We start from the raw sequence: 18,479 nt of genomic DNA on the forward strand, positions 1-18,479 counted from the left end.
TGCTATGGACACCGTAGGTAGGATGGACTGGCCCGTGGCCATCGTGCTGCGCCCTCGTCGGGGGACACTGGTGCCTGGGGAGGTGGCCGCAGGGCCATGGGTGTGGGGGGGCCACAGCCCAACCCTGCCAGCCACTCCTGGGGACACCCCTCGGGTGGCTGTGGGCGCTGCTGGCCGGTCGTTGGTGCTTCTCCCCCAGGGTGCTGGGTTGGCCACCCCATGTATTGCTGGCCTCCAGTAAGCAACGTTACTGGAGAAGGTGGTCAAGGCTGTGGGGCTCTCCCAGGGCTGTGGGGCTCGGGGTTGGGGGGGAAGGCAGTTTGGGGCGTCTCCAACCAGGGCAGTGTTGATAAACCCGCCGGAGCGACCTGAGGCTGGTGTCTGGAGTGTCGGAAACAGAAACCAGCTGGGACCAACCCAGCCGGTTGGACTGCCCCCTCCGCCGCTCCGACCAGCATTCTTGGCATCCCAATCATCTCCAGAGCCACCGGGCGGGCGGGCGGCGAGTGAGGAGCCAGCCACCGGCCGGGCTGGTGAGCCCCCGGGGTGGGCAACCCCGACCCCCGCCCCGGCCACGCTGCTCACATCTGGCTGCCCTGGCCCCACGGGCAGCGCTGGCCGGGGACAGAGGGACGGACGGGCAGACAGACAGACAGACTCCCTGGATTGTGTTTGCTGCGCCGGGAGAGCTGCTGGCGGTCTGCGGCGCAGGCACGGCAAGGTGAAAAGCTTGGTGGGGAGGTTGCTTCGTTAGCACCGATGCTCTAATTGAGGGCAGAGGGCGGTGGGGCTGGCGGGGACCTGACCTTTCGGGCAGGATCTTTGGGGCAGGACCTCTGTGGCACCTTGTTGTTAGAGGGAGGGTTGTGCTTTGGGCTTAGCCCGTGGCAGGGACATGAGTGTGCCGGTGCTGTGCCCGGTGCCAGCCTCCTGGTAAGCCTGGCACGGGGGTCTTGCCACCCTGGGTGAGATGTGGTGGCCGGTGGCCCCTTCCAAGTGTGCCCCGGGCTCTGGTCCCCCGCGGTACCAGGTACCTCTTATCTCGGTAATGTCAGGAATGCACCACGCCGGGCTCTTTTCCGGGCTCTTTTCCTCCCTCCGTGGTGAGCCAGGCGTGCCAGGAGCGGAGACCCCACACCCTGCCTGCCCTGCCTCACGCAGGCAGCGCTGCCGGCTGGCACCCGGCTGGGTGCCCAGGTGTGCCAGGCTCGAGCATCCTTGGGGCTCCCCAGGGCATCGGTCCCCTAAACCAGGGTATGGTGTCCCCCTCCTCGAAGGGGGTTTGGGAGGAGATTTTTGCCCTCCTCCTGGCAGAGGAGCTGGGCTGCAGGGTGCCAGGCCTGGGGGCGCAGGGTGGCATGGCAGCCAGGCTGGTGCTGGCAGGACCTGGCAGTGCCCAGGGCCAGGTGCTGGGTTTGCTGGTGGCAAGTGGTGGGGCTGTGCCATCCCCTCGACCCTTCAGGTCTGCACCCACCCTGCCGGTGATGTGGCCCCCTGGTGCGGTGCCTCACAGGGGGGTTTGGGGGAGAGCTGGGTCCCTGGGTGAGGGCACAGGGATGTGGTGCTGCCAGCGGGCACCACTCGTGGCACTGGTCCCTGTGCTAGTGCAGGAGCCCCAGGTGGCTGCTGGAGTCTTTGAGGGGTCTGGGTGAATGGCTGGGGACTGCTCTGACTTTACTGGGGAGTTGGTCTCATGCAGCACCCCCAGCATCCTTCTCCACCCTGTGACACCCCCAGCATCTTTCTCCCCCTGCAATGCCCCCAGCATCCTTCTCCCCCGTAATGCTCTCAATGTCCGTCTCCTCCACAGCACCCTCAGTGTCTTCTCCTGCAGCACCCCCAGCATCCTTCTCCCCTGTGATGCCTTCAGCATCCTTCCCCCCCGCAGCATCCTTCTTCCCTGTGGTGCTTTCAGCATCCTTCTCCCCCTGCAACGTCCCCAGCATCCTTCTCCCTGGCGCAGGCTCCTGCCTGGCTGACCCTCCCTAGAGCCCCCCCATGTCCCCAGACAGTAACGTGGGCTGGAGAAGGATGGGCTGGCCTGGCTGTGCTCGCCCCATAGGAGCTGTCACCTGCCCCACTTGTGGAGAACCCCATCGTAGGGGTGGTGGGTGCTTGCCCTGTAGATGGAAGGCCCAGCAAGCACCCGTGCCATTGGCCTTGCTCGCCCAGTGGGGAGCAGATTAAAGAGCCCTGCAGAGGGTAATCTGCCCAGGCCTTGCAGGTCAGCCGGGCTGCCAGGGATTACAGCTCCTCCTAATGAGCTTAATTGGGACAGTGTTGTCCTGGAAACTGGAGGGACTGGCACCAAGATAACGCCGAGGCGGTGGCACCCGCAGAGCGACTCCGTGGTCCTGGGCTGGGACCCTGGTGCCCAGAGGGGACCAGATGGACCTGCCGTGTCCTGGCTTCGTGGGGATGATGGTTATCGGCGGTGGCTGGCTTTGATTCCGAACGGCTGCGGCTCATCCCGAGCGCTGGGAATGCCCGGCCCCAGCCTGGCATGCGGGGAGGTGATGGCGTGGCTGCGGGGCGGTGGGGACCACAGCGCCGGGGGCATGGCCGCTGGTGGCCGAGCAGGTGCGTGCCGTGCCACGATGCTCCCAGCTGGGATCATCAGCTGGGAAGTGGTGGGAATGGTGGCAATGTGGTGGGACGCCTGGCAGTGTCTGCATCCCTGTGCCGTCCCTGGGCAGTGCTGGGGCAGGAGGAAAGGCAGAGCAAGCCCCTTAGGGAGGCAGGGGGTGTCTCTGGCTGGCATTGGCTTGGCCCCCTCTGCCAGCCGGGGAAGCTTTGCATCCCTAGGACCCTCCCTGGCCTTCTGTAGCAGGATCCCTGACTGCCGGGCACTGTGTGGGCTCATCCCTGGCAGCTCCTGGCTCCCCAACCGGCAGCTCGGCTCTGGGGGCTGGCGGGGACACAGGGACCAAGTTGGCATCAGGGGTGAAGTGGAGCATCCAGCAGCCTGTGCCCTGCTCCTGCCCTGCAGGTTGGGGTCCCCTGTGTGCCCCCCCAGCACTGCTGGAGGTGATAGGGCCAGGAGGAGCCCTGGGATCCCCTGCTCTTCACCTTGGCCAGGGCTGTGGCAACGCTTCCTGTGACACAGGGTGACAGCCCCAAGGCTCGGAAATCTGCTCTGTCCTGGCTGGCATCGATGGCACCAGCCACCGTGGGGACAGGCAGGTCCCAGCAGCGGGGTCGTGGCTCCCAGCACCGGCTCTGGTGCTGCCAGGAGCAGAGGACACGGCTGCGGTGGCCGTGGGGCTGGACACGTGCTGCCTGCCTGGACTTCCCGGGGTCCGGCAGGGAATGGCTCGGCCTTTCCTTCCCGGCTGCAGAGCTCCTGGTGGGGCTGGGGACTTTCCAAAGCGCTTTGTTGTCCCTGGGTTTCCCTCTTGGTTGCCAGAGGGAGCGGAAGCAAGCACGGAGACAGCGAAGGGCTGGGCGTCCGGGTCCGGCCCCGCACCCTTCCTGCCCCTGCAGCCGTGGCAGGAGTGACAGCGGGACAGGGGACAACTCGGGGTTCAGGAGGGGGTGGCAGGGCTGGGGCACAGTGAGGGGTTTGCCATGGTTGGGGACTGTTTAGTATGAGGAAGAGGAGGCTGAGGGGAGACCTCATCACTCTCTACAATTACTTGAAAGGACACTGTAGAGAGGTTGGTGCTGGTCTCTTCTCACAGGTAATTAGTGACAGAACAAGAGGGAATGGCTTCAAGCTCCAACAGGGTAGGTTTAGACTGAACATCAGGAAGGAATTTTTCACAGAAAGAGTGGTCGGGCATTGGAACAGGCTGCCCAGGGAGGGGGTTGAGTCACCATCCCTGGATGTGTTTAAGGGACGTTTAGATGGGGTACTGAGGGATATGGTGTAGGGGAGGACTATGTAGAGTAGGGGAGATGGTTGGACTCGATGATCCCAAGGGTCTCTTCCAACCTGAATGACTCTATGATTCTATGGTTGTGTCTGGGATGGGCCACCATAAACACTGGGCATCAGCCCCTTCCTTTGGCTCCCAGGGGGCAAAGCTGGGACGTGTCCGTCCGTCTGTCCCCACTGAGTGCTCACAGTGTCCTGAGCCCTGCTTCACCCAGGGCAGGGTGACACCATTGCGGGGGACAGCTTGAGACCAGCATCCCTGGTGCCACCAGGTGCCACCTCCTTGAGGGAGGGAAGGCTCCCAGCCCGTGGGTGTTGTAGCCACCCTGGCCCTTGGGTGCCGTTCCCATCCCAGCCTCAGTGGCAGCCCTGCCTGAGTGTGTTTCCCCACCCTGCTGGCCGGTGACACCGCTCTCTCATGTCCCCCAGGGAGGCCCTCCAGGTCACACTCAACGATGTCACTGTCTGTGCGCCCGCAGCGCCGAGTCCTCGTCACCAAGATCAATAGGAGCCAGTCCTTCGCCGGAGTGAACTCAACAGCCGACCGGCCCTTCAGGTAGGAAACGGGTGCTCATGCTGCCTGCCACCAGGGACGGGGACAGGGACGGGCTTGGGCGTGGTGGCAGGACCTGCTGTGCACCCTGAGGCATCTTCCCAACCCGCTGTCCTGGCATCTCCCGCAGGGACCTTTGTGGTACCCACGGGATGTCACAGGGGGGCTGCAGGGAGCATCGAGATGGGAAGCGTCACCCCAACTGCACTGTGCCGTGTCCCAGCTGCACGAGGACCCTGCAGCCCCGTGGCTGCTGCCACCAGAGCATGGAGGGGGCACGTGTAGCTCACCCTCGTTCTCCAGTCAGCTCTTAAGGACTTCCCTGTGACCATCTCATCCTGGTTAATGGGTATGGTGAAGGAGCTGGGGTGGCTTTTGAAGCGGTGTCTCGATGGCCTTGACCTCCTGGGACCCTTGGCTGGTTTTGGGGTTTGAGGGCTGGTGTGAATTAGGGTTTCCTCCGGATCACTTCAGACCTGTCGCTGAAAGGTTTTATGGGCCGCCCATCAGCTGCGTCGCGAGGAGCAGCTGTTCCCTCCTCATCCTCTCTGGCTGCTGGCGATGTTACGGTCCCATGGTACCCTCCCTCCTCTTCTCTGCTCAACCTCATGTCAGTGAGAACCGCCCCATGCGCTGCTCATCCCTGCCACCCTCCTCCCCACCCTCCCTAGCTCCTGGCTACCCTCTTGCCGGTGGTTCTCAGGTCATGGGTATGCCATGGCTTTGGGCTGCAGGACTTCAATGCTCTTAGTCCCTTTTCCTAGCACCCAGCCAGGCTCCTCACCTCCCAGTGCACCCACTGGTGCCCAGGGAGAGACATTGCTCAGCCAAAGGGCTGGGGAGAGCAGTGCCAAGCTCCCTGGCTATGGGCCACCTTTACTGGGTGGGCACAAGCCCAGGTAGAGCCTCCCCATGCCTGGGAGCAGACCTCCAGCCCTACTTGGCTCTTGTCCTCAGGTCCTGTTCAGCCTCTGAGCCAAGAGACATGCTCCAGGGGCACCAGCATGTCATGGGATCTAAGAGTGCCAGGAAGAGCTTGCTTGGGGACAGGGGAGAGGGAGGACTTTTGGATGCCCACTGATGGAGAGATGCTTGTGGGAGATGCCTCCAGAGGCCCTGGAGGAGAGGAGTGAGGAGGGATGGTGGAAATCAAGTGCTTCCCATCGCTCTGGCTTGGGAGGAGGCCAAGACATTCATTTCCCCCCCCAACCCCGCAATGATTCAGGGAAGTCTTTCGGCCGCTCCTGCAGAAGAGCGGCACAGGATGGGAGGTCCAGACTGGGGATGGGAACTGAGGAGCCCGTGATGTCTCCTGGGCACTGGTGGCGCGACGATGTGTTGGGAGGAGGAAGGGAAGAGCTGGTCTGAGTGGGGCGTTGGTGGCTGGGCTGGGGAGCGACTCCATTGCACAAGGCAGGAAGGGTGGTGTTCGGGTCCCGGGTGCTGGATCAGCATCTCTTCAGGTCCCCAAGGCAGTGGTGGGGCAGGTGGAGGTGACAGGCAGCTGGCAGCTCCATACAGTGGGTTTGGTGACATCTGAGGAGGCGTAGCATCAGTGAGGATGTCCGTACCCCGTCTTGCTGCACTTTGGGATGGGGTGACAGCGCTTGCTTGTCCCTAGGATGCTCCCCTGCTGGGATCCCTGCCTGTCACTGGGAGCTCATGGTGGCAGGACAGCAAGCTGATGGTGGCATGTGTCCCCCTGCCACAGTGCCCAGACCGTGGGGAGCATCTCCATGGCCCTGGCCACCTGGGGTGCTGGGGATGGAGCAGAACATGGGCCCTTTAGGGAGTGGCCAGGGCTGGAGTTGTCCCCACGGGCACTCCAGGAACACAGTTTGGTTGCAGCTGGTGTCAGCTCCGTTTGCTTTTGCTCCCCCTGACCAGCGCGTGGGACCCACAGATCTCCTCAGAGACTACCCCAGTTTCTTGGACCCCACTGGGATGGGTTGCCTCCTTGCTGCTCTCTCCCACCAGCTTTGTGGGTTTCTCCTTGTCCTTCCCATGGCTTTGGGGCAGCTGAATGTATCGAGGGGGCTGCAGGCACCCAGGGCAGGCAGCACTACCCAGCCTCACATCCCCATCTCGCCCAGCCCCGCTGGCTGGTTAGACTGGCTGCTGGGGAGTCCTGGGAGAGGCAGACAGGTCCGGGCAGACCTGGCCTCCATCCCAGAGCTCCTTCTTGTCTCGAGAAAGGGTGCCCAGCAAGCTGGGGCACCCAAGATGACACTGGTACTGCGTGCTGACCCCCGTCGCCCTGGTTTTGCCTGCCTCTCTCCCCAGGAACCTCTCGCCCTTCACCCCCACCGTCTCCCGCAAGACTGGCTCCAGGGTCAGTAGGATGTTCTCAATGTCCCACAAATCGCCACCACCCAAGGTGCCTCAGCCCAACCGCCTGGACGAGGTGTACGAAGCTCTCAAGAAGGGCCTAACGTAAGTGCTGGGGCTTCCCATGGCTGGGTGAGGGGCACAGGGACAGCTTGCCGTGTGGGTTGGGGTTGGCAGGTCTCCCCTTTCATCACCAGACAGGGACATGCTAGGTCTCCTGGGCACAGTGTCTTGGGGTCCCAGAACGGCGTGGGGTCCCACCACGTCCCACATAGAGGCACCTGTGGGCCCCAGATATGCTGGGTTGCTGTGGGCTGTGGGTGGCAGGAGCCCTGGGCAAGGTGTCCCAGCTTGACCCCTGTGGTGTGGTTGCCCCCAGAGCCTACCTGGAGGTGCACCAGCTGGAACTGGAGAAGCTCAGCACCCAGATACGTGAGTCCAAGAGGAATTCGCGCCTGGTGAGTCTTGCTGGGAAGATCCTTTGGGGCAAACGGCCGGGGTTGTGGGCACGGCTGTGGCAACTCGTGGTCCATCTGTGGCCCAGGGCAGACCTGCTTCTGTTGGGGACATCAGGGGCCAGCCCGGGCTGTGGTGCTGGGCTACACATGGCTCCTGCCCTCCTGTCATGCAGTCCCCAGCCCTGGCTGGGTGCTGCATGTCCCCGCCGACGTGCTATGGGTGGTGGGTGTGCGATGTGCCGGGTCCCCTTGGGTGGGCAGAGCTGGCTTTGTGCTGCGTTTTATCCTTCTCCTCTCTCCTCCAGGGCTTTCTCTACGATCTGGATAAGGTAAGCGGGATCCGTGTCTCCCCTCATCCTGGTGCCAGGGATGTGCTACTGCCAGCCCCTTCTCTGCTTGCCTGCCCCTCAGTCCCCTGCATGTGGGGTGGGATCTGCGGGTGAGGTGGGTCTGGGCCGGGGATGAAGCAGAGACAGGCAGGGGCTTGTAGCCCGCTTCTGGCAAACAAAAGCTGTGGTTGGGCGAGTGCTGAGCCTGGGTTAACTCTGGGGAGGCTGGGAGAAGAGCACCCAAGAGCTTGGCTTGTCTCCTGGGGGATCCTCCGGAGCAGGGGAGGCTGGAGGGTGCTGGAGAACCTGGGGGATGGGGTCACCAGGCAGGGCTGGTGACCAGGATCCATCCCAGCCACAGCCCGGGCATGCAGCAGGGTGCATCCTGACCCACAGCTCCTCTCCGGAGGGGCTTGGGCTGTCTCTCATGCCCTCTCCTCTGCTTTTCCAGCAAGTGAAGTCCATCGAGCGCTTCCTGCGTCGCCTGGAGTTTCACGCTAGCAAGGTGAGAGCTGGGGACCAGAGGGGGTCACCTTGGGGCTCCCTGGGTGCAGTGCTGGGATGGCCGTGCTGTCCCCTGCCCTGCCCCTCACTGCAGCTCGGGTCTGTCCTTCCAGATCGATGAGCTCTACGAGGCTTATTGCATCCAGCGGAGGCTCCGTGATGGAGCCCACAACATGGTCAAGGCTTACAGCACGGGCTCACCGGGCAGCCGGGAGGCACGTGAGAGCCTGGCCGAGGCCAGCAAGGGCTACAAGGAGTACACGGAGGTGAGGCCACTGGCTTGGGGTGGGCTGGTAGGGTGCTGGGTCCCGTGGGTGGCTGCTGATGGGTCCTTCTCTGTCCCCAGAACATGTGCCTGTTGGAGAACGAGCTGGAGAGCCAGCTGGGGGAGTTCCACGTCCGGATGAAAGGTAACTGTGTCCCGCTCCATCCCTGCCCTGCTGCCTGCCTGCCTGCCTGCTGCCTGCTGACGCCCCTCTGCCTTCTCTTGCAGGACTGGCAGGCTTTGCCCGGCTCTGTGCTGGTGACCAGTACGAGGTTGGTGGGGCTCTAAGGGTTGGGATCTGCTCTTCTCCTGCCCTTGGTCCTTGGGGTGCCTGGGGGGGAGTGTAGGTGGGCGCTGGCATGGAAGCATGTTGCAGGGTGGTGGTGGGTGGCAAGATTCCCTGGCCGTGCCCGGGGATGCGCAGAGAGCACCCACCACCCCGGGGCTGGGTCTCCCCCGTAACCTACCACCCCTCTACGTCCCCAGATCTTCATGAAGTACGGACGGCAGCGGTGGAAGCTGCGGGGGCGCATCGAGGTGAACAGCAAGCAGGTGTGGGACAGCGAGGAAATGGTTTTCTTGCCCCTCGTCACCGAGTTCCTCTCCATCAAGGTACAGTGCAGAAAGGGGCAGGGATGGTGTGGAGCCACCCTGCACCCCAGCAGGGCTTCCCTGAAGGACCTCACTTAAACGTCACCCTCACTGGGATGGAGAGGAGGCCATCTGGTGGTGGTAGCGTCCCAGCACACAGTGTGAGGTCCATGGCTTCACCTTCTCCTCTCCTCCCTCTCCTTCCCCAGGTGACGGAGCTGAAGAGCCTGGCCAACCATGTTGTGGTGGGCAACGTGTCCTGCGAGACCAAGGACCTCTTTGCGGCTCTGCCCCAGGTAGTGGCTGTGGATATCAATGACTTGGGCACCCTCAAACTCAGCCTGGAGGTGACCTGGAAGTGAGTAGTTCAGCAGGCATTTCTGGTAGCACGTGGTGGGGCTGGGGACGCCTGGCACGGTCTGGCAAGAGGTGGCCTGTCCTGGGCTCTCTCCCGTCCCAAAGCTGGGCTGCCAGAGCTGGAATGGATGGCATCCTGGTGTCCTGCTCGCTGCAGAGCAGGGTTGAGATCTGCTCCTGAGGGCTGGCAACACATTCTTCACCTTCCTGCTGTCCTCCCCAGCCCCTTCGACAAGGATGACCAGCCCTCGGCAGCCAGTACTGTTAACAAGGCCTCCACGGTGAACAAGAGGTTCTCCACCTACAACCAGAGCCCGCCCGACACGCCATCCCTGCGGGAACAGGCTTTCTATGTAAGTGTGACACCGGGCAGGGCTGCTTGGGTGAGGGGGTCCGTGTGGGGGCGTCCCAGAGGGTGGCACGGCTCGGGGACAGGGGTGGGCAGCTCTTCTCCAGCCATACGACCATGGCTCCCAGGTATCGGCCCCTCCTCCCCCCGTGCTCACAGCTCCTCTTCTCTCTGCCCAAGAGCCTGGGGCGGGCGGCCGACAAGCACGATTGGTCCTTGCTGGACATCTTTCGGGAGACACTCTTCGAGAAGCTGTCTCAAAGCTGCTCCTGCGGCGACGTCTCCTCGGCCGAGCTCGGCCGCGTAAGTGCCAGGGCTGGAGCCGGCCAGTAGCTTAGCCCAGCGGTGTGGCCATCCCGCAGTAGCCGTAGCTCCTTGTCTCCTACTCACTAGCCCTCCGCTGATGGCCAGAGGCCTGATCCTGCCAGGCCAGGGCCTGGGGAGATGTTCCCCAAGCTGGGGGAGCCTCTGTCCGCGTGCCCTTGCGCAAGAGCTGGGCACTAGTGAGTAGAAGGCTTGTCCGTGTCCCTGCACTGGTGGCGTTGGTGTGCTGTGCCGTGGCATTGGCGTAGTGTTGGTGGGACAGTCCTGGTGTGACACTGCTGGCGTGGCACCGGCGTGATGCTGGCGTGGTTGCTAGTGTGATGCTGACATGGCGTTGACGTGGCCAACGTCTGTATGGCCACTGGTGGGACGCTGGCGTGGTGGTCAGTGCTGCCCCGCCATGGCGGGTGGTGTCCTCTGCTGGACATGTCACATGCCATCATGGCCGGGATGGAGATGCCCGCTGTGCTGGGGAGCTGCTGGCACCCTGGGGCTCCGGGGGCCTGGGGAGCCGGTCTCCCCCTGACCATGGCACGGGGTGCAGGGCTGGAAGGGGCAGCCATGGTCTCCTCCCCACCCGTCCTGCTGTGCCAGCAGAGCCGAGGCAATGTGGCAGTGTGGCAGCGGGCACCGGTGGTGGCAGTGGCCTCGCTGCCCTCTGGCTCCTGCCCCCGGTCGAAGGGAAGGGCAGCCAGAGGAGCAGGAGGGTCTTGGCTGACACCATTTTGCCCCCCTTCCCCAGAACATGCTGCGGCGCCAGGAGGAGCTGGAGAACGGCACGGCCTGGTCCATCTCCTCCGAGTCCTCGGACGACTCCTCCAGCCCCCAGCTGTCCAGCAGCTCCCGCCACGCCGCCCACAAGCCCATCGTGCAGCCCGAGGTGCAGGCCTCCGCCCCCGCCATCGAGATCTCCTTCTCCCAGCAGCCAGCGGAGGCTGGGGCTGGCGGCGGCAGTGATGTCGGCGTCCCCCCCTCTGGGAGCCAGCCGGAGGAACCGGGCAACCGTAAGAAGGATACGGTGGCCAACGGGCACGTGCCCTACTCCCGGACTCTGAGCCACATCAGCGAGGCCAGCGTAGATGCCACAATGGAAGCCAAGGCTGCAGAGGGCCCCTGGGAGCCCGCGCCCAGTCCGGAGGACACGGAAATGGGCGAGCAGGACGTGGACCCCCTCCCTGGTGCCACCGTGGCCGCGGCAGGGCAGGACAGGGGTGCCGAGGCCAAGCCCCGTGCCACCGCGGCGTGGGCCACCTCCTGTGAGGTGGAGGCCGGTGGGGACGAGCCGGTGCAGAGCCAGGCGCCGGCACGGGGCGGCTGCGGCTCCGGGGTGACAGCGGCGCTGGCGCAAGCCCCCGCGGAGGAGAGGCCCGTCCCAGCCCCGCCGCTGGCTGCCACCGTCCCCGAGGTGCCGCGGGGGAAGGCAGTGGATTCGGGTCTGGAGGAGGCTATCGGCCTCCTGGGCTCGGCCCTGGATGACTATCGGGGGCAGTTCCTGGAGCTGCAGCCCCTCGAGCGGGAGCTCAAGCACCTGGAGGAGATACTGCTGGTGAGGGGCTCCCGGCAGTGCCAGGGGACACCGGGGATGGGGCCCTCTCTGGTAGCAGGGACAATGGGGATGGGGTCATCCCTGATAGCAGTGCCCAGGGGTGATGGGGACAGGGCCATCTCTGGTAGCAGGGACAATGGGGACAGGGCCATCCCTGCTGGCAGTGTCCAGGGACAATGGGGATGGGGCCATCCCTGCTCAGAACATTCAGGGACAATGGTCCATCACTACTGGCAATGTCCACAGATGATGGGGATGGGGCTGTCATGGCTGGCAGGGCCGTCCCTGCTCACAACACTCAGGGACGATGAGGACTATCACTAGGGCAGTGATGGTCCACCAGGGCCATCACTACTGGCAGTGCCCACAGATGATGGGGATGGGGCTGTCATGGCTGGCAGTGCCCAGGGACAATGGGGACGGGGCCATCCCTGCTGGCAGTGCCCAGGGGTGAGGGTGGCAGGGCCATCCCTAATAGCAGTGCCTGAGGAAAAAAGAGATGGGCCCATCCCTGATGGCAGTGCCTGGGGACAATGGGGACAGGGACATCCTTGATGACAGTGCCCAGGGACAACTGGGGACAGGGCCATCCCTGGTGACAACACTCGGGGACGATGGGGATAGGGCCACCCCTGCTGGCAGTGCCCGGGGACGTGGGTGGCAGGGCTGTTGTGGCTGGCGAGCCAGGATGTGACACCACCATGCCTTCCTCCGCAGCAGAAGCAGGGTGTCTTCCTCAGCCGAGCCTCCAGCATGAGCCTGACGGTGGAGCACGCGCTGGAGAGCTTCAGCTTCCTCAACACCTCTGACATGGAGGACTCAGAGGGCTCTGAGGAGGAGCCTCTCCACGACGAGAGGTGCAGAGCGGGGCCTGTGGGATGGGGGCGTGGGGCAGGATGTGGCCCTGGGGCAGTCAGGATGGGGGGTGCCCAACTGTTCTCGGGTCCCCAAGCCTTAGACCAGCCCATCACAGCTCAGAGCCAGGTGCAGGTCAAGAAGCAGCAGGTTGTGGCCCTTCTGGTGGCACAGTGCTGCCCCAGATTACTCCGTGGGGGCTGTGCTGGGGGGCAGCCCCCACCCCTGTCACCCCAGGACTTGCTGCTTCACCCAGCCCTGACACCGTGATGCTGTAGGTCCTACAGAAACCGTCCAGTGTCATCCTTGTGGGGTGGGGAAGGTCTAGGTCCAGTTTTCCCACTCTGACCTGCTGCCTCCATCCCTGCCTGGCTCGCAGGAGGGCTGGCAGAGCCCGGCGCGGCAGCAGGGCCCCCAGCACCGGCGAGACAGGGGGAGACAACACCGGCACGTGCAGCGGCTCCGAGGCCAGCACCGACCCCTTGAGCACTGGCAATGAGTTCCTGGATAAGGCCCTGGTGCTTCACCTCAACAACTGCAACCGCCTGCTGCTGGTGAGGACAAGGGCTGTGGCGCGGTGGCAGGAGACATCCTGGGGAGGGACGCCCTGGCACAGAGGCTGTAGTTGGTCTTGGAGGGGGGGGTGAAGGGGTTGACATGAGCTTCATCCCTGAGGTCCCTGGTTTGGCTGTGCCTTTGCAGAAGCTGGGCAACTTCGGTCCCCTGCGGTGCCAGGAGATGTACGCCCTGGACAGGCTCATGCGGGAGGCGCAAGTGCTGGAGATCGTGTGCCAGCTGACAGAGGAGCGAGCAGGAGCCGCCGGCTCTGCCGCCGAAGGTAAAGACACGCAGCTGAGGGGGGGACCATCTGTGCTACCAGGTTGGCCACTGCGCTGTGACAGGCTGAGGGAGCTGGGGGGGTTCAGCCTGGAGAAGAGAAGGCTCCGGGGAGACCTTCCAGCCCCTTCCAGTCCCTCAAGGGGCTCCAGGAAAGCTGAGGAGGGACTCTGGATCAGGGAGGGGAGCCCTAGGAGGAGGGGGAAGGGTTTGACCCTGCAAGAGGGGAGATGGAGCTGAGATGTGGGGAAGAACTTGTTTGGTGGGAGGGTGGTGAGAGCCTGGCCCAGGTTGGCCAGAGAAGCTGTGGCTGCCCCATCCCTGGAGGGGTTCAAGGGCAGGTTGGAGGGGGCTTGGAGCACCCTGGTGTGGTGGGAGGTGTCCTTGCCCAGGGCAGGGGGTGGCACTGGATGCTCTTTAAGGTCCCTTCCAAACTAAACCATTCCATGACTCTATGATTCTATATCTCGAGGGCTGCGTGGGGCTCAGTCCCCCCATCTGCATGGCCTGGGCAGCGAGGGGTTTTTGCTGCCCACCCCACCCCAGCCCCAGGGGGGTCTTGACAGTTGTCTGTCCCCGCAGTGGTGCAGTTCTCCACACAGAAAGAGGGTGTCCTGCCCCTTTGGGACTGCTGCGTGGAGGCACCCAATGTCTACACCTGCCCCGTGGAGCGGTTCCTGCAGGTGCTCAGCACCCAGTACACGGCACCCTTCAGCGAGCGGCACCCTGACCTGGCCGACACCGGTGAGTGGGCGCACAGGGGGTGTCACTGGGTGACAGAGGGGTGGCCATGGCCCCTGCGCACCCTGACCCCGGCGCCTTTTCCTGCAGTGGGTGTGAAGCTGGTGGAGGACATGCTGAATCGGCGGCTGCCCCGGCGGCCGGGCAGTGTCCAAGGCGAGCAGGTCACCATCTTCCAGTACTGGAGCCACTTTGAGTCCCTTGGTCCCCTGGTGCTCGAGACCTACGTGATGGAGCTGGCTGAGGAAGGTGGGTGCCCTCCCACCTTCTCTAAACCCTGGCATTCAGTGGTGGGCCACCACCATAGGGGATCATCCCACAGCACCACTGTGATGCCCTGGGGCATCACCCAGGGGCTCAGCCATCCTTGGGGTGGGCAAGTAGGTCTGATCTGGTGCACACTGCCTTCCTGAGCACCCTGGGTCCATGCCGTACGTCCGTAGGGTGCCCCAGCAGCCCCACGCATTGGTACCCTGTGTGGGGGCCACCTCTTGCCTGGCATGGGTGTAGGACACCCAGAGATGGGTTCCAGGTGGCATGAGGGGACATGTAGGGCAGTGCCACTGGGCTCAGCCGGCGTTTCCCCACAGCGCTGCTGGCCCAGAACCTGAACTCGGATGACCAGGACGTGGTGCTGCGTGCCCTGAAGCGGGTGCCCGAGGGCCGCCTGAAGAAGGAAGGGCTGAAGGCCCTGAGCCTGCTCCTCGTGGAGGGCAACAGCAAGGTGGTGAGCGCCGTGTCAGCCCAGCTCCGCAGCCTGGCGGAAAACCCCCGCTTCCGCCAACGGGTACGTGCTGGGCAAGCCGGGGACAAAGCGGGCTAGTGCCACGGTCCCCAGGGTGCTGACCACCAGCTCTGCTGGGGACGGTGGAACTGACCCCCTCGTGTCAACCCCCAGGCTCTGGTGTGCTACCTGGAGCAGCTGGAGGATGAGGAGGTGCAGACGCGCGTGGCTGGGTGCGCAGCGCTGGGCTGCTTGAAGGTGAGAAGGAGGTGGGGAGGAGGCAGCAGAGTCCGGATACACCTGGAAGAACCTCCTGCTCCTGGGAGAGAGGAGCTGGAGGTGTCCCCAATGCGCTGGAGAAGCAGGAGGGGGCAGGGAAACGGGGAGGGAAGGGACAGGACGAGGGACTTCGCTGCACCGTTGGGTTGGGTTGGGTTGTGTGCTCAGCCCCTGGTTCCTTGTCCCGCAGGCCAAGGAGAGCATCGAGCAGCTGATTTACCTGTGCCAAACCGACAAGGAGCCCGTGCGGGAGGCGGCCAAGCAGAGCCTGATGTTGTGCGGTGAGTGTCCTGCTGCTCCTCTCCATCCTCCCTTCCCTCCCCACCCACCGCATCCCCCCGCGGCGTCTCCTGGTGCCGGCAGCGCCCGCGGGAAAAGGGGGTGGTCCCTCTGGCTCATCGTGCCTCAAGCTCTGCCGGGCCAAGAGCAAGCGGGCAACAGGGGCCAGGCGTCCAGTGGCCACAGATCGCTAAGCCTGGTTGTTATCTATTATTTGCTAGATGGCACTGAGAGAACCATCTGAGTGGGGTTTCTAGGCCTCCAGATCGCGGCAGCTGCTGCACAGGTTGGGACACGTGAGCTGTCCTTGTGTCCCCCTCCGCCTTGTCCCCACTCCTGCCGCTTTGCTCACGATTGTCTCCGTCTTAGAGCCTGTCAGCCACGTCACTGTTTTTGGAGTCTGTGTGTCTTGGTTGTTCATAGAGCCCGTCCCCGTGACACCCTGGCACGTGTAGACGCCTCGTGTCCCATGTCCCAGCAGATTGTCTATGTCACCACCTCTTGCTGGGGATGGCCGCCGCGGGCAGATTGGCGTGCGGGGGGTGGCCAGGAGAAGGTCTTGGAGCCAGCTTGTAGCATGGATGTGTACATCCTTGTGCCTGCCCGGGGGTCCTGGGGAAGCCCTCGGGATCCTACAGGAAAGCTGGAGAGGGACTTTTGGCAAGGGCATGGAGTGATAGGATGAGGGGTTATGACTTCAAGCTGGAAGAGGACAGATTGAGATGAGATCTCAGGAAGAAATTTTTCACCCTGAGGGTGGTGAGAGCCTGGCCCAGGTTGGCCAGAGAAGCTGTGGCTGCCCCATCCCTGGAGGGGTTCAAGGGCAGGTTGGAGGGGGCTTGGAGCAACCTGGTGTGGTGGGAGGTGTCCCTGCCCAGGGCAGGGGGTGGCACTGGATGGTCTTGAAGGTCCCTTCCAATCCAAACCATTGCATGACTCTATGAGCCCCATGCATGCAGATGTGCACCGCTGTTTGAGACGCTGGAGCAAGCACAGCCCTGAGCTCCAGCCCCTTTGGCCAAAGCTGTCATTCCAGTAGCCCAGACGTGGGTGATCCCTGCCCCACGTGGGCACGGGTAGGGCAGGTGGCCGAAGAACAGGATTTACAACATCTGAATCAGGAGCTCTGGGGGCTTTTTGAGCCAGATCCTGGCTGGGACCTGCCTAAGGAGGACAAGAGAGGTCTCACTCTGTGGCCATAGCATGCCGGCTCAGTTCTGCTGGGCATTAGCCACGTTTCCCTGGAAAAGCCAGCTGCGGATGGACAGGGGACAGAGCTTCTGCAGTTGGGTTTCCTGACCATGGCGTGTACTTGCAGGGGAAGATGGTAAATCCGCTCACCGGCGGCTGGAGGAAACCCTGGAGAGCCTCCCAAGGATCTTTGCACCAGCCAGCATGGCCAGTACAGCTTTCTGAGATGCCACGCAAAGCCACCCGCCATTCCTCGAGGGCAAAAGCACTGGCTGGGCCACCTGGGCTTGCACGGATGGTGGCCAGCCGGCAGCTCCGGCTCCGGGCCGCACACCGCAGTATTCCCCCCCGCTGGGCAGCTCGCCGCGGCCGCACACTGCCTTACGGAGCACCGCGTCCCCCCACCGCCCAGGTGCCACCTCTCGCACCCCCCGGGGCAGGGGGTGGAATCTCGCTGCACATCCCACCTTCTCTGATCGCTATTTAAAACACACGGGGACGGGGGTGGGGGGTGCCCACCCTTCCTGCCTCCGCCCTGCGCCGCTGGGACCGGAGCAGCAGGGAGACGGGATTTCTCTGCCTCCTCTTTGCCTTCCTCTCGCTCGTGGGCACCTGCCCTTGTTCCCGGAAGGACCTGCACTTTGGAAACCACGGCCGTTTCGTTCCAGGGGGGAACTGCTGCCCTTTTGCCACCTGGAAGTTCCCCAAGGACTTAAATAAAGTGAAATATGAGATATTAATATATTCTGCTGGCGTTTCTTCTTTCCAGCTCCCCGTGCTCCTGTCCCTCCCTGGCTGTGGCTGTAGGGAGTATGGCCAGATGTGGTCTCTCCTGCTCTGCTGGGAAGCGCCGGGGAGGGCAGGGGCAGGAGGAGCGACAGAGGGACGGACAGACGGACAGACAGAAGCTGCCACCCTTTTTTTTTTGTTGTTGTTGTTGTCATTGTTTTATTTTATTTTTTATTTACAGATTTTTGCAGAAAAACAAAAGCAAAAAATTCTTTTCTATAATGTCTCTATAAATCTATATATAATGTAATTACAGAGAACAACTAATTTTGATTTTAAACCAGAAATAAAAAAACCCAAACCTTTACCGAGTGCCGCTGTGAGGGTGTTTCTTTGGCCCCACTGCCCCAGGGGGCAGGGTAGCTGGTAGGTGGCACGACGGGGGTGACCAGCCCAAGAAGCCACCCTGGTTTCTACTGTCTTCTGTACCTTGGTGCGGTGTCTTGGCACCTTCAAAGGTCATCAAGACCAATCTTCAACTCGACCAAGTTGCTCAGAGCCCCCTCCAGCCTGACCTTGAATGATTCCAGGGATGAGGCTCTGGAAGCCACCTCTCTGGGCAACCTGGGCCAGTGTCTCATCACCCTTCCTTATACCTACTCTAAATCCTCCCTGTTTTAGTTGAAAACCCCTTGTCCTGTCTCAGCTTTGGCCAACCTGTGCCAGCGCTTGACCATTCTCACAGAAAAAAAAAAAAAAAAGCTTTTCTGAAGTTGAACTCCAGTCCCTGCACTTCAGTTTAAGTTTGGTGCATTGGGCACCACCGAGAGAGTAGGGTTGATGGTTGGACTCAATGATCCCAAGGGCCTTTTCCAACCTAGATGATTCTATGATGATGATTCTTTACCGCCCCCCCTGCCCCAGGTATTAATAGACAGGGATAGGACACCCCCCCCAGCCTTAATTTTTCCAAGCTAAATGGTCCCATCTCTCTCAGCCTCTTTTTGTACGACAGCTGCTCCAATCCCTTCATCATCTTAGTTTCTTCCCAGGGTTTCTGCAGCGCTCCAGGCTGGGGGCAGAGTGGCTGGAGAACTGCCCCGTGGAAAAGGACCTGGGGATATTGGTCAACAACCAGCTGAAGATGAGCCAGCAGTGTGCCCAGGTGGCCAAGGTGGTCAACAGCATCCTGACCTGTGTCAGGAACAGCGTGGCCAGCAGGACTGGGGCAGTGACTGTCCCCCTGCACTGGGCACTGGTGAGGCCCCACCTCGAGTGCTGGGTCTAATTTTGGGCCCCTCATGACAGGAAAGACACTGAGGAGCTGGAGCGTGTCCAGAGAAGGGCAACGGAGCTGGTGAGG

At 62.8% G+C, this 18,479-nt stretch overlaps 1 protein-coding gene across 5 annotated transcripts in view; it reads left to right on the forward strand.

Annotated features, from left to right (window-relative positions):
• Positions 1-17,483, forward strand: part of FAM65A (family with sequence similarity 65 member A) — a 34,098-nt gene extending 16,615 nt beyond the window's left edge. For 3 of the 5 annotated variants that reach the window (XM_014947055.1, XM_014947045.1, XM_014947035.1), the window contains 21 exons: positions 4,307-4,433; positions 6,714-6,863; positions 7,138-7,216; positions 7,522-7,545; positions 7,997-8,050; positions 8,163-8,315; positions 8,396-8,459; positions 8,543-8,586; positions 8,801-8,926; positions 9,115-9,263; positions 9,486-9,615; positions 10,678-11,481; positions 12,199-12,338; positions 12,716-12,890; positions 13,039-13,174; positions 13,756-13,917; positions 14,005-14,163; positions 14,505-14,701; positions 14,813-14,896; positions 15,108-15,198; positions 16,515-17,483. In XM_014947055.1, coding sequence (XP_014802541.1) covers positions 4,333-4,433; positions 6,714-6,863; positions 7,138-7,216; positions 7,522-7,545; positions 7,997-8,050; positions 8,163-8,315; positions 8,396-8,459; positions 8,543-8,586; positions 8,801-8,926; positions 9,115-9,263; positions 9,486-9,615; positions 10,678-11,481; positions 12,199-12,338; positions 12,716-12,890; positions 13,039-13,174; positions 13,756-13,917; positions 14,005-14,163; positions 14,505-14,701; positions 14,813-14,896; positions 15,108-15,198; positions 16,515-16,612 — 3,120 coding nt within the window. In that variant the 5' untranslated portion in view covers positions 4,307-4,332 and the 3' untranslated portion in view covers positions 16,613-17,483. Of the gene's footprint in view, positions 1-484; positions 722-4,306; positions 4,434-6,713; positions 6,864-7,137; positions 7,217-7,521; positions 7,546-7,996; positions 8,051-8,162; positions 8,316-8,395; positions 8,460-8,542; positions 8,587-8,800; positions 8,927-9,114; positions 9,264-9,485; positions 9,616-10,677; positions 11,482-12,198; positions 12,339-12,715; positions 12,891-13,038; positions 13,175-13,755; positions 13,918-14,004; positions 14,164-14,504; positions 14,702-14,812; positions 14,897-15,107; positions 15,199-15,417; positions 15,483-16,514 lie in introns of those variants that run through there. The other 2 variants (XM_014947073.1, XM_014947064.1) reach the window with 2 other exon arrangements.
• Positions 17,484-18,479: the final 996 nt, after the last annotated feature.

The sequence above is a fragment of the Calidris pugnax genome, unplaced genomic scaffold (assembly GCF_001431845.1).
Source record: "Calidris pugnax isolate Ruff unplaced genomic scaffold, ASM143184v1 scaffold30, whole genome shotgun sequence".
Taxonomy (NCBI): domain Eukaryota; kingdom Metazoa; phylum Chordata; class Aves; order Charadriiformes; family Scolopacidae; genus Calidris; species Calidris pugnax.